Consider the following 12,867-nt stretch of genomic DNA (forward strand, 5'->3'; position numbering starts at 1 on the left):
TCTTCTTGCTTTCATGAGAACCCTTCTCTGGATTTCGGGCCCACCTGGTTAGTCCAGCTGCTCTCACCTTGAAGTCCTCACCTGGCTCCACCTGCAGAGGCCCCATTCCAGCTGGGGTCCCACTCGGGTGCCAGGGGCTAGGTGCGGACGTGGGCTCACTGCGGGGACCTCCGGGGTCCCTTCCTGCTCCAGGCGGCCCGCCCCACCCCCACAGCCCGAAGGAGCCCCCTTCCCTGCCAGCCCCCCACGCGGGTGAGGGGGTGTCAGGTGACACCGATAGGACATGGCCCTGCTGACCAACCCCAGGCCCCGTTTCTCACCTGAGGCCTCGGAGCAGGGACCCTGATTTAGGGACGTGTTCTGTGAACGGGTGAAAGAGGCCATGTTGGCGCCAAATCACGGGGGGGTCCAAGGCCCCACTGGCGACGGTGCCTCGGGGCTCTGTCCCTGCACAGGGCCCCCCTGGAAAACATCTGGGGACCCGAGGGTGCTGTGGAGCACAGTTTGGGGGACCAGGGAGCAGAGGTGCTGCGAGTCAGGCCATGCGGGCTGGCAGTGACTGCTCCAGGGCAGCGGTAGTTAAAGCCGCGGGAGGGCAGCGCAGGGGGTCGAGGCGCGGCCAGGGGTCCACAGAGGGGGCGCCCCGGCCCGTGTGTCTTCCAGGTCCTGGGCAGCGGCCCCTCGTCCCCCTGCCGCGCCTTGAGCACACAGGCTCGCCGGGAGCTGGATGGGCACGGAGCCGGCTCTCGCCTGTACGTGCCCCAGCGCCTTCCCTCGCGCTGCCGGGCGGGACCCTCACCTTTACCAGGACCCCCGGGCGCCCGCCTTCCAGCCCCCGTGCATGGCGCTGGCTGGGGTGGGGGGTGGTCTCCAGTCTCTGGTCCAGACACCCCCACCCGTCCCCGCTGTGGCCCCCCGGGAGGCTCCCGCACCCCCGGGCCTCGTTCTCCCCGTTGCAGGCTCCGTCGCCCGAGGCGGAGGGGGGCATCCCCGCAGCTCAGTCCGGGTTTCATGAAGCGAAGAAGCTGCCACCGGGTAAGTCCCCTGCAAGTGGCGCCTGGGGCCTCCTCTGCGTTGTCCTTCCGGGAGCCTGCCCCGTGTCCAGCGCGTCCTCCCCAGTGCCTCGGCCCCGTCCACCAAGCAGGCAGAGCCAGGAGGGGTCAGCCAGAGCAGGTTTCTGGAGCGCCCCCGGACCCCCGCCCGGGGAGAGCCCCGCGTTCTGTCTCTTCTCGTGGGAGGTGACTTGGCAGCTTTTCTGGGCAAAGGGGCAAACCGTAAGGTGCCCTGTCGGCTGCAAGTTCACGGATCTGAAGAGCCTTGGGGTAACTTGGACACCAGCGTGCTGCGGGAGCTCTGCACACATCGGCTTGTTCTTCCCGAGCCTTAGCCCCGAGGCCTCCCCTCCTGGGTCGGGGCGGGGCAGGGGGTCTCCTGCTCGCCGTGGGGAAGCTCGGGGCCGGAGAGGCTGGACAGTGGGGGGCCTTCTCCAGGCCACTGCCCTGGGGGCCGGCCAGGCCCGCGGCCGCACACGAGCCCCCGTTTCCGAGAGGTGGACGCTTGCCACGTCCTGAGGGGCGAGGGCTCGAGTGGTTTGCCGTGGTCTCCTCATTGGTGGGCAGTGGCCTGGGGTTCACGCCGGGTCGGCTGTCCCCAGCTTCCTCACGGCGGCTCCCAGCCAGTCACCAGGCAGGAGAACTGGCCTACGCCGGATGCGTAGCCGAGAACTAAACACCAGGCTGGAAGGGGCTCCCCGGAAGGTGCCCCTTCACGGTCACCACGGGAGTCCAGGCTCTGTCCGACATAGCCCGCGGCGCCCAGCCTCTCCAAGGCCGCGACGAGAGGCAGCACTTCCCTTTGGCGCTAGTCCCTCAGGTGGAACAACCTGGAAAGCTGGTGGGCTGCTCGGTGAAGGCCTGGCTGAAGCCCCTGCCCGGTGCCCACCGCTGCCCGGCGTGGGCAGTGTCCTAGAGGCAGAGAGCGTGTTCTTCTCTGGCGTGGGCGTCCTCAGTGCCGCCAGCCCTGCTGGATGGCGCACGTCAGCCGGGAGCTGCTCCCAGAAGCAGGAAAAGGGCTTTTCTAAAGGGTTGTTCTGGGACTTAGAGCACCATGATCCCGAAGCTCAGGGGCAGCCAGTCATCTGTTTTTTTTGTGTGTGTTTTTTTTTAAGATTTATTTTTATTTATTTCTCTCCCCTCTCCCCACCCCAGTTGTCTGCTATCTCTGTCCATTCGCTGTGTGTTCTTCTGTGTCCGCTTATATTCTTGTCAGTGGCACTGGGAATCCGTGTCTCTTTTTGGGGCATTACCTTGCTGTGCAGCTCTCCATGTGTACGGCACCATTCCTGGGCAGGCTGCACTTTCTTTCGCGCTGGGCGGCTCTCCTTACGGGGCGTACTTCTTGCACGTGGGGCTCCCCTACGCAGGGGACACCCCTGCATGGTACAGCACTCCTTGTGCACATCAGCACTGTGCGTGGTCCAGCTCACCACATGGGTCAGGAGGCCCAGGGTTTGAACCCTGGACCCCCCATGTGGTACATGGACACCCTATCCGTTGAGCCAAGTCCGCTTCCCTCGTGATCTGCTTGATGTCCTCTTACTAACCAGGCACTACCAGGGAGGTTTGCATGCATTTGGAATTTTAAAGAAGAGCTTTCTCACGTGGCTTCAGAATTCCTGGAAGCCGCGTCCTCTGCCCGCCGCGTTCTGAGCCCATCAGTGCTGACGGTCCCTTTGTCTTGCAGGAGCCCCCCAGGCTGACCCCGGCCCCGTGTTGGCCGAGGAGGAGGTCCCGGCTCTGACGGAAAGGCTCACGCAGGATGGCCAGGGGCAGAGCTGGCGCTCCCCGGGCCGGGCCGGTCCTCGCGATCCCGGGGAAGCAAGTGTAAGGCTTGGCTTTCCCCTTCTGGAGACCTGGTGGCGCCCTGACCTGGCCCTGCCCGGCCAGCTTAGCCTCAGGTGGTGGGAGGGGAGCAGGGTCACCTCGCCCATCAGATGCGGGTGTGGCTGGCATGGAAGCCTCTGGGCCCCTCCCAGACAGGCTCGTGCTGGTCTCGTGGTCTTGGGGTCTCTGGGTCTCACCCCAAGACTCAACACCTGGGCAGAAAAAAGATGAACGATGGTCCTTTCCTAGGTGGGAGGGCCACGGCGTGTTGATGGGGCCTTTCCGTGGTGGGCGGGCCGTGGGGTGCTGATGGGTCTTTTTTGTGGCAGGAGAGCTACGGTTTGCTGATGGGTCTTTCTCGTGGTAGGGAAGCCACAACCTGTTGGTGGGTCTTTTTGTGACAAGATGCCCACAGGGTGTTGGTGGGTCTTTCTCGTGGCAGGAGGTCCACAGCCTATCAGTGGGTTTTCTCCGTGGCAGGAGGGCCGTGGCATGTTGATGAGGCCTTTCCATGGCGGGATGGCCACGGCGTGTTTTGTCTTCTCCGTGGCAGAAGGGCCGTGGCATATTGATGGGACCTTCCTGTTGTAGAAGGGAAAGCGCATTGATGGCCTTTGGAGCCAGGGGGGGCCTGTTTGGTGGGAAGGGTCTCCATGGCCCTCTTTGGGGGTTGGACTTTGCCCCCCAACCATGGCCGTCGTGGAAGCACAAGGCTTTGTCCACGGCTGAAGGACACAGGTGGACGCTGGGCAGAGGAAGGCGCCCTGTCCAGGGGTGGCCACGTCTTGACTCGTGCCATTTCTCTGTGTGTCCCCAGCAGGAGGTTGAAAGCAGCCTCAGCCGAGTGGGGTCAGAATGGAGTCTGGAGTCCGCTGAGAGCCCCCTGGGGGAGCCCCACGAAGTGGAGAGCTGGTGTTCAGAGGAGCAGAGGTGGGGGCTTGGGAGGGCTGCCGGGTTGGCGGGCTGGGGCTGGGCCCTTGGGTGTGGGGGTGCCGAGACGACAGAGACAGCTCGGCAGGCATGTCCCCTTGCTTCCGGTGGCCCTCCTGGCTCCCGGGCCCCGTCCTGGGCCCTCTGTGCACCCCCCGGGCCTGGTGCACCCTGGAAACAAAGTGCCCAGGAGCCCCCCCAAGGTCAAGCCATGGGGTCAGCAGGGGGGCCCTGCCGGGGCGTGCGTGCCCTCCAGGGCTCTGTGGGTGGTCGAGCGGGAGCTGAGGCAGGACCCTCAGCACAGGCCGAGCCCCCGCCCCCACCAGAAAGCCCCGTGCCCTGCCAGCCCCCCGGCGTTGGCTGAGATGGCCGATGGGGACGTTTTCAAGGGCGCTGAGGCGGTTTCGTGATTAGGTTTATCTGACTCCACTGAAGAGCCCCAGAAAGTGAGCCCGGGAGGAGGCTTGAGGGTCGGGGTGCCCCCGGAAGGCACCCCAGGACCTCTCTGTGACCGTGTTTGCAGGAGCGACGCCTCTCGGCCAGCAGACCCCAGCACCTGCTCTGGCTGGCTGGAAGCCGCCTGGCTCGCTGCGTCTCCAGGTGAAGCCCCCTTGAGCCCCGTCCCCCGCCCTGCCAGGAATTGCCACAAAGGGCCAGTCGAGGCCGGCCTGTGGCCCAGCACACAGCCCCCTGCCCGCCTGCCGCCCCCCCTGCCCCCTCCTCCCCTGCCAGGGCGGCCGCGCAGTTCGGGCCTGTAGGTGCCCCTGCCTGGGGCCGTCCACGTCTCACTCGGGAACAGAAGCCCCAGCCGCCCATCTGTGGACAAAGCAGTGAGGGCCTGGCACCCTGGGACGTGGCGCTGTCGGCTCAGGACGTGGCCCGTGGCCATGGGGGGCTGGGGGGTCCGGGCTGAGTTGACGGCGGGTTGGCATCAGTGGGGCCAAGTGCGCAGGCTCCGTCAACGTTTAGTCTGCCCGGGGTGGGGTGCGTGGCCCCGGGGCCGTGGAGGGCCCACCTGGCGTTGGGTGGGGGCTGCTCAGGGACGCCGCCTCGTTGGAAGGGTCTGAAAATCACTGACGTCCTCCCCCCACTCTCTCGACAGCTCCGGAGGGGGAGGCGCCCCCCGCCCGGGCCGAAGACAGCCCCCTGCCCAGGCCCTCTCCCCCCGTGTTCTCGGGCTCCGAGGCGCTTCCTGGGACCTGCTCGGGGTCCTCCTGGGCCTCGGGGTCCTCCGGCACCCCGTCTGCAGGCTCGGTGGGCGGCGGGTCCTGCCCGTCCCTCGAGGACTTCCAGAGAGTGTCCGCCCGCCTGGTCCACGTGTCTGGGAGCTCGACCCCCCTGACGGGCCCGGAAGGGGACGACTTCCCCGACACAGAGCTCAGCGGGTCCTGGGAGGACCTGGGCTGCCCTTCGCCCACGTCACTGCCCAGGGCCTCCACGGACGTTGCTGTGGCCAGAGGCCCAGCGCGGCCTCTCCCCAATGCCCCCTCTCCCTGGCTGGGGTCCGAGCTGTCCGAGGCCTCCAGCGAGATTTGGCAGGAGGACTGCGAGGAGACCCTGCCAGGGCCCGGGGCTGGTGCCGAGCCGGCCTGGGAGGGCTCCCCACCTGCCGATGGCCCTGGGCACGGCAGGGCCCCACGGGCCACCCCTCCTCTCCTGGAGAGGCACGAGGCCCTGGCAGGGGCACCGGATAAAGGAACACCCGCGCCGAGTTCCCCTGCGGCCGCCCACACAGCCTTCCCATCCAGTGACCGGGACGTCCCGCTGTCCTTTTCTTCGGGGACTTCGGCATCGGGAGAAGCGGAACCTGGCGGAGGAGGACGGACGAGGCCTCGGCCGGCCTCTGCTGGCCGTCGGGATGGCTCCCAGGACGTCGACCCACAGCTTTTCCCTCGGAGGAGGCCCTCAGAGGCCATGCCCGAGCCTGAGGTCCCCGTGGCCCCCCGGGCTCCGGCGAGGGACCCCAGCGGGCTGGCGCGTCCAGCAGCCGCGAGCCGGGACAGCGCCTGTGTCCCCCCGGCCGACGGGGTTTTGACCGAGATCCTGTCCCCTGTCGACGAAGTGCTGTCCTACGGCAGCGCTGGCCTGTCCTCCGCCCTCAGGGACACCACGCCCCCCCCGCCCGCGCCGGCCCTCCAAGCAGAGGGGGCGGCCATGGACGCCAGTGCCCACTCAGATGACTTCCCATCCCCGCCTGAAGAGCTCGCACTCCCGGGGGAGGACACCTCCCTGGCCACCGACGAGTGGTCCTCCCTGTCTGAGGACCGTCCCCCGGGGGCCCTGTCCCCGAGGCTCCAGGACTCAGGGCTCAGCCTCAGGGGCGCTGGGTGGGGCGGAGGCCTCCCGGGGGAACTGGGCGACTTCCGGGAAGACTTAGGAACCAGTTCCGTGGTGGGCAGCGAGGCCGCGGGTGGCAGGTGGTCTGACCCGGTCGGCCGGCTGGGGTCCCCCACGGGCAGGAGGGCAGCTCCTGCCCCCGGGGAGCTCCCGAGCGCTTCGGCACAGCCCCCATCTCCGTCCAGGCCGGCCTCCGAGGCTGGGGACAGTCTGCCAAGGCCGCTGGTGGCTGGTGACAGAGGGTGGGCAGGACCGCCCTCCTCTGGCCCCTGTCAGGGGCCCAGGGCGCTCGCGCAGGACATTCGTGGCAAGCCCTGCGAAGGGGCGCAGGACTCTGAGAGTGCGGAAGACGGGGACGGGCCAGCAAAACCTTGGGCAGGTCATGGGGTGCGCCTGGAGGCCCTCGCATGTGCGGCCGGGCCCTTGGGCGGCAGCCGCTGCTCGGCCGAGGCCCCCTCCGCGGGCTGGGACCCTGGGGACATGCCGAGCGGGGACAGGAGGGCAGCCGTGCCCCCACACGGGCGGCCTGCGGCCTGGGCGGCCCCACACCCAGGGCCCTTGGTGGCTGGCAGCCAGGATGGGGCCCTCGGGCCTGCTGGCCAGGAGGCCACGGGAGGCGCAGGCAGCCTGGAGGAGGAGGGCCAGCCTGGGCCCCAGGACCCACTGGCCGTCGAGCCGCCACCCGGGAGAGACGCGGGCAGGCACCCCAGCGCCGCCCCGGGCCGCCGCGCGGAATGCACCGAGGCGGTGGATCTGGTGTCCACCCAGCTCTCCGGGAGGATTCTCCGTGACACCTTAGCCGCGCTGTCCGAGCGGGCGGGTGGGGACGGCCCTTGGGCGGGGGAGGCCCCCTGAGGGCCGGCCCTGGGGACCCCGCGCTCGTGGAGCGCCTGCCGCGCAGTCTTGGGGGAGGTGTGGCGCTCAGTGCTGATGAGGCACGTGAGGATGGGGGCTGAGAAACTGCTGTACGATTGCATGTGCGAGGCTCCCGGAAGCCTGGGCTTTCCCGGGTGGCCAAAAGGGGCAGGGAAGCCGCCCTCAGCCTGGACCAGGCGGGGACTCACCGACCAGTGCCCGCCAGGTCTGTGCCTTCCTGGGTGCAGGGTCTGCTCTCCCTCCAGCCCCTGACCCGAAAGAAAGACCTAGAAGGCCGAGCAGGCCGGCCACCGGTCAGGGAGTTGGAGGAGTCGTCGCAACTGGGAGAGGGAGCAGTTCCTGTGGACACACCCGGCGCCCGGGGGCGGGTGACGGGGCCCAGCCGAGGCGAGGCCAGCAGTGGGACGGGGGTGCTGGGGCGGGCGGGGGGCCCTCCAGCTGGGGGGGCCGTGCTTCTGCCTTCCAGAGGCTGGGGGTCTTCCCCCCTCTTGGCTGTCTGTGGTTGGGGGTGGGCACATGCCGTGCTCCTGAGCTGTGCAGATTAGAGGAAGGGGCCGCCCAGAGGCTGTCAGCCCTACCCCGGGCCGCCATGGGCGGCGGGCCCAGCGCGCGTCCCAGAACGGGCTCAGGACCTGCCGCGCCAAACGCCGCGTCCCCCGTGGCTGCCGAGGGCAGGGGCGCCTGCGGGGGTGAAGGCTGGCGCCGAGACCCGCTGCTCAGGAGCGTGAGGACAGGGTCCTGGCGGGGAGAGACGCCCGCCCATTTCCGGGTGGGCCGCGCCCCCGTCCCCTGCAGAAATCCTCAGGCCCCATGCCCAGGGCCGGGGCCGTTTACAGAGGGGTCCACCGGGTGGGCTCTGGTGGCCACAGGGCTTGCACAAGGGAGTCCCCCCTTCAGCGCCCCTCAGAACACACACTCAGGAATGTCTAGGAGTTTGTTGATTTGAGAAGAGAGGATTTCCTGGGGGAAAAGGGGTCACAAGATGATAAGCCATGAGAACAAGGCCCCTGCGGAGTCGCAGGGCTCATGCCAGCTGGAGAAGAGCCCGCTGGGGTGGAAGCCCCTGGGGGCGGATGGGGGACTCGGGGCCGGGCAGGGTGCTGCAGTGGTCATCATGGTCTCCCCCGAGAAGAGCCTGGGTCGTGTGAGGAGGGGGCAGCTAAGCCCTGGCGTGGCGGGCCGGAGGGCCAGGCCGCTGCTGCCGTGACCGCTGTGCGTAGCAGCCGCCTCAGGCCACCTGCGGCTGCTGCAGCCCTCGGGGAGGGTGGGCTGGCCTGGTCCCTGAAGCCCACCCTCCCAGAGCAGCCATGCAGCCTCAGTGACCTCCAAGCCGAAGGCGCGGGGGCCTCCCAGTACCCCAACGGCAGGACGGCAGTGAGGCTGCATGGCTTTGTCGGGGCCTGAGGGAGGTTTTCCCTGGGACGTCAGAACAGGGGAGCAGGTGGGCGTCCCTCTACGGGAGGCCTCAAGAGCCGTCCCAGTGTACTCAGGGGTTCCCGGGCACTGTCTTTGGGGGCTGTGCTCGAGAATAGGGGCTCAGTGGGAGGTGATATTTTTATCTTGACCCACATCTCTGTGCAGTAGGAGTGGCTTTTACACGAGCTCAGCAATCTCTTCTTGTAGAAAGGAAGCAGTATTTGAGTCTGTTTTCTTACCTCTACTGTGGTTAAGGTTTCCTGAGATGAGGTCCACTTATACTGTGATTGGACCTCTCGGAAGTTACTTTCCACGTCCTAGAGCAGTCCTCTTCCCCTCTAGCCATCTGGCCACCTGTTTTCTGTGTCTGCCTGTCTATTGCTTATCATCTAGTGATAGATAGCCATCTGTCACTTATTGATCTAATCTATCATTGGTAGTCAATCAATTACTTATCTCTACCAATCTATCATCTATTATCTATCTGTTGTCCTATCAGTCTATCTGTTGCTCATCTAGCATCCATATATTTATCAATCTCCTATCAATCAATCACCTACTTAGACCTTTCCAGTTTACCTCTTGAATTGGAAAATCCCTGCTTGCCTGGGCGTTGGAACAGCGGGAGCAGCAAGTTGGCCTCGGGGACATTTGGTGCTGGTCTCACTAGGTCATCTCTTCTCGTCCAGAACCCAGGCTGCCCCGGCCTGAGCTGCTCCGCCACCCAGCATTGATGGGCTCCTGGGAGAGCCGGGCTCTTACGGGTTCCTGGGTCAGAGAAGGAGCAAAACCCCGCAGGGCCAATCACTGCATGGAGCCACCGTGCCCTCTGCCCAGTAGTTCTGGGGACCCCATGGGCCCCCAGGACACGGCAGGGCCCACCCAACGAGGCAGGATGCCACTCTCCTGACCTCCATGATCAGGGCCGGGACCGGCTCTGGTCCCGGCTGGGGAAGCAGCAGCCCAGGCGTCGCTGCGCGTTCTGAGCGCAGCAGAAGTCCAGTTCTCGCGGGGAGGAGCTGTGTGTTCTCCGCGTGTACAATTTCAAAACATTTTGAGCTATAGCTTTCTTATTGATTCCTTTCCAGTTTTCTGAACAAATTAGTGTGTACTTTTTTCCCTTTTTTCTATTTATTGCTGACCCTTTTGGATTTATGAGGCTATGCAAGAGGAATTATGTATTTTACACACACGTGCACGGCCCTGCAATAAATCTCCCGCACGGGAACTCTGCGGATTTGTCTCTGGCTCGATGGCTCGTCGCGCGGCCGTGGGGTCGGAGCTGGCGGCTCCAGCTGGCACGAGGCCTCCCGGGAGGAGGCGCCTCAGAACTAATGAAAACGCCAGCAAGGCCCTCCACGACAGCAAAGAACCAGCGCTCTCCAGTGACCCTGGCTGCGGGGGAAAGGATCCACCGCGTGGGCGAGGCACCTCCAATGCCAGGCAGCGTTAGGTGCGTAAAGCCGAGGGCTGTCAGATCAATTGCCCCGCAGGACCTCCAGCCCAAGGCCGCTCTCCTTCAGGTCAGATGCTCGGCTGCCTCTGCCCACGGTAACCCCTGGGGCCGCTAAGCGTTGATTCCAGCCTTGCGCAGCGTCATTATCTTTCACAGAACACGCTTATTTCTCGGTTAAACCCGACGTTTCATTTTCCCGTGATCCGCCTGGCTCAGCTCCCTCTCTCCCGCCTAAAATGCCCACGGGTGTGGCTGCAGCGCGGCCCTAAGTCCCAAATCGGCAGGTGGCCTCAACAAGGCCTTGGGCTCCCGCCCCGGCGACCGCCCGGCCGCGCTTGTGAAATGCTCGAGGGCCGCGGGGGCCGCCTGTGACGGGCGCCCCATGCCCGGTGCGCCTGGTCTGGGGCGTGGGGGTCCTCTGACCGGGGGTCAAGCCAGGCTGAGGGAGCCCGCCCTTTGCCCCGCGGTTCCCGCCCCCCAGGCCACCTCCAGGGCCCCCAGGAATTCCCACATGCCCCCGGCTGCCAGGGTCCCTGTCCCGCGCCCACCACGGCAGCCGTCAAGTGCCAGCTGCCTCTCCCTGCACCAGGTAAGGGAGCGTCCCCGACACCCAGGAGTGCGGGGCAGGGCAGGCTGCGCTGTCTGCACAACCCGACTGCAGGCTGGGGGGCGCACATGCAGCCCCTGACCGCTGTGGGGGGCTTCTCCCGGGCAGGCTCCGTGTGGGCTACCCCTCCTACAGCCAAGGCCGCCCAGCCCATCGTGGCCTGGACCTCAGGGCCTCCCGAGCCCTTGTCGTGGGGTGCAGACGTGCTGATGTCCTGACCCCCCGTACCTGCCAAGGCAACCTGATTGGAAACGGTTGTTGGAGGTGAAATCAGGCATGTGGCATCAGGTGGCCCTGAGCCAATAGCATGGGGGGGCATTTGGGTACCAAGACAGAGGGCAGGGAAGTGGACGTGGCTCAACTGACAGAGCGTCTGCCTACCCTATGGAGGGTCCAGGGTTCAAACTCCGGGCCTCCTTAACCCGTGTGGAGCTGGCCCATGTGCAGTGCTGACACGCGCAAGGAGTGCCCTGCCATGCAGGGGTGTCCCCCGCATAGGGGATCCCCATGAGCAAGGAGTGCGCCTACAAGGACAGTTGCCCTGTCTGAAAAAAAGCTCAGCCTGCCCAAGAGTGGTGCCGCACACACGGAAAGCTGACGCAGCAAGATGATGCAACAAAAAAGATGCAGTTTCCCAGTGCCACTGACAATGCAAGCGGACGCAAAAGAACACAGCAAATGGACAGAGAGAGCAGACTAAGGGGAGAGAAATAAAATAAATCTCAAAAAAAAAAAAGAGGGCAGCCAGCCATGGAGCAATGGGGACAGAGGCTGGGGGCTGTGTCCACGCAAGGAAGGCCAAGGACAGTGGCCACCGCCTGAGGCCCAGAGAGGCCGGGGACAGCTGCTCCCCCTGGGTTCGCCTTGATTTTAGCCTCCCGCCTCCAGGTCCTGAGAGCAGGAGTTTCTGCTTGTAGGACCCCCTGGCTCCCGGGCATGTGCAGCGTCCCGCGCCCCGAGCCTCGGGCCGCCCCCTCCACAGGGCAGCTGTGGTCAGCGAGGCAGGGAGGACGTGGCGCCCGGCACGGAGCACGCGCTCAGCCGGTGTTTGCACCTCCTGCAATATGAATCCCCCAAGAGACCGGGCGGTGGTCTTCCGTCCTGAACACAAGTCCCCTGTGCAGGAGGGAGGGGGACGCAGAGGGTCCCCGACCAAGCCCCCTGCCGGCTCTTCACCCCGCCTCTGGCAGAACCTGTTTCGGCAGAGCCGAGGCTGAGCCGGGGAGGGGACGTGGGGGGTGGGAAGGGACAGCTGCATGAGCGGGACAGTGAGACCGCTGAAGGGGGCTTGGGGCTTGACCCTCCCCGCCTGTGCGCCGCGTGCCCTGGGGCCCCGCGCGTCGTCACCACCAAGGGGAACTGACACAACAGGCAGGTGCAGCAAGCTGACGCAACGAGAGACACAAGAAGAAAAAAAAAGCATGATGAGAGAGGCAACAAAGCAGGGAGTGGAGGTTCCCCGTGCCCCCTAAAGGAGATGAGCAAGACAGTGAGCTGACGTGACAGGCAGGCACAGCAAGCTGACACAAGATGACACAACAAGAGAGACAAGAAGATAAACATAATGAGAGACACAACAAAGTAGGAAACAGGTGGCTCAAGCGATTAGGCACTTTCCTCCCACGTTGGAGGTCCTGGGATTGGTTCCCAGAGCTTCAAGGAAGACAAACGGACACAGCAAGTGCAAACAACAAGGGCGGGCATAAATAATAACAATAATAAAAAATGGAATTCCAATGCCATGTTTGTAAATATATTTTCATTATTGCAGATAATATGTAAATAATAAAGAGGCTTTTGTATGAGTGTGCCAGCGCCTTCATCCTAACGTTCAGTGACTATCTGATTTTGGGGCCTCGAGTTGTGGACTCCCACTTCCTGTGTCCTATTAGGGACCCCAGGACCCATGGGGAAAACTTTCGGTGCTCCTTGCAGGGGACTTCTGTGGCTTACACCTGTCCATTGTCTCCCTTCTCAGGTGACCATATCCCGATTTTACTTTACCTGCCCCTTTCACACTGGATGTGCAGGTGGTGGGACTATCAGCTGAGGCAGGACGTCCACCCTTGACCACGGATTGGGCACAGGAGCAAATAAACCCATCAGAATCCGCCCTGGACTGCGACTTGAGTGCAGGGAATGAAAATGGCTGGAGAGCATTACGCTTTCAGGCCTGCTGAACAGAGTTCCTGCGAACAATTCACTAAATTGTCTCTAAACTGGAATAAACATTTCGTGGAACAATTTGGTAAATACGTTGAACTACCTTAATGAAATATTTACATGGACTCTGAAAGAAATTTTGCAAAATTTTATATATGGATTTTAACCAACACGTCTTGAACGTTTAAATAGACCCGTCA

The 12,867-nt window shown here is 64.4% G+C and overlaps 1 protein-coding gene across 1 annotated transcript in view; it reads left to right on the plus strand.

The window, feature by feature from the left end:
* The window catches only part of CCDC187 (coiled-coil domain containing 187), a 55,372-nt gene extending 45,694 nt beyond the window's left edge, over positions 1-9,678 (plus strand). Inside the window, exons 22-27 of the mRNA XM_058301382.2 lie at positions 664-752; positions 960-1,035; positions 2,743-2,882; positions 3,700-3,812; positions 4,336-4,412; positions 4,915-9,678. Coding sequence (XP_058157365.1) covers positions 664-752; positions 960-1,035; positions 2,743-2,882; positions 3,700-3,812; positions 4,336-4,412; positions 4,915-7,004 — 2,585 coding nt within the window. The 3' untranslated portion in view covers positions 7,005-9,678. The remainder of the gene's footprint in view (positions 1-663; positions 753-959; positions 1,036-2,742; positions 2,883-3,699; positions 3,813-4,335; positions 4,413-4,914) is intronic.
* The last annotated feature ends 3,189 nt before the right edge of the window (positions 9,679-12,867 follow it).

Source organism: Dasypus novemcinctus, chromosome 8 (assembly GCF_030445035.2).
Source record: "Dasypus novemcinctus isolate mDasNov1 chromosome 8, mDasNov1.1.hap2, whole genome shotgun sequence".
In the NCBI taxonomy this organism is placed as follows: domain Eukaryota; kingdom Metazoa; phylum Chordata; class Mammalia; order Cingulata; family Dasypodidae; genus Dasypus; species Dasypus novemcinctus.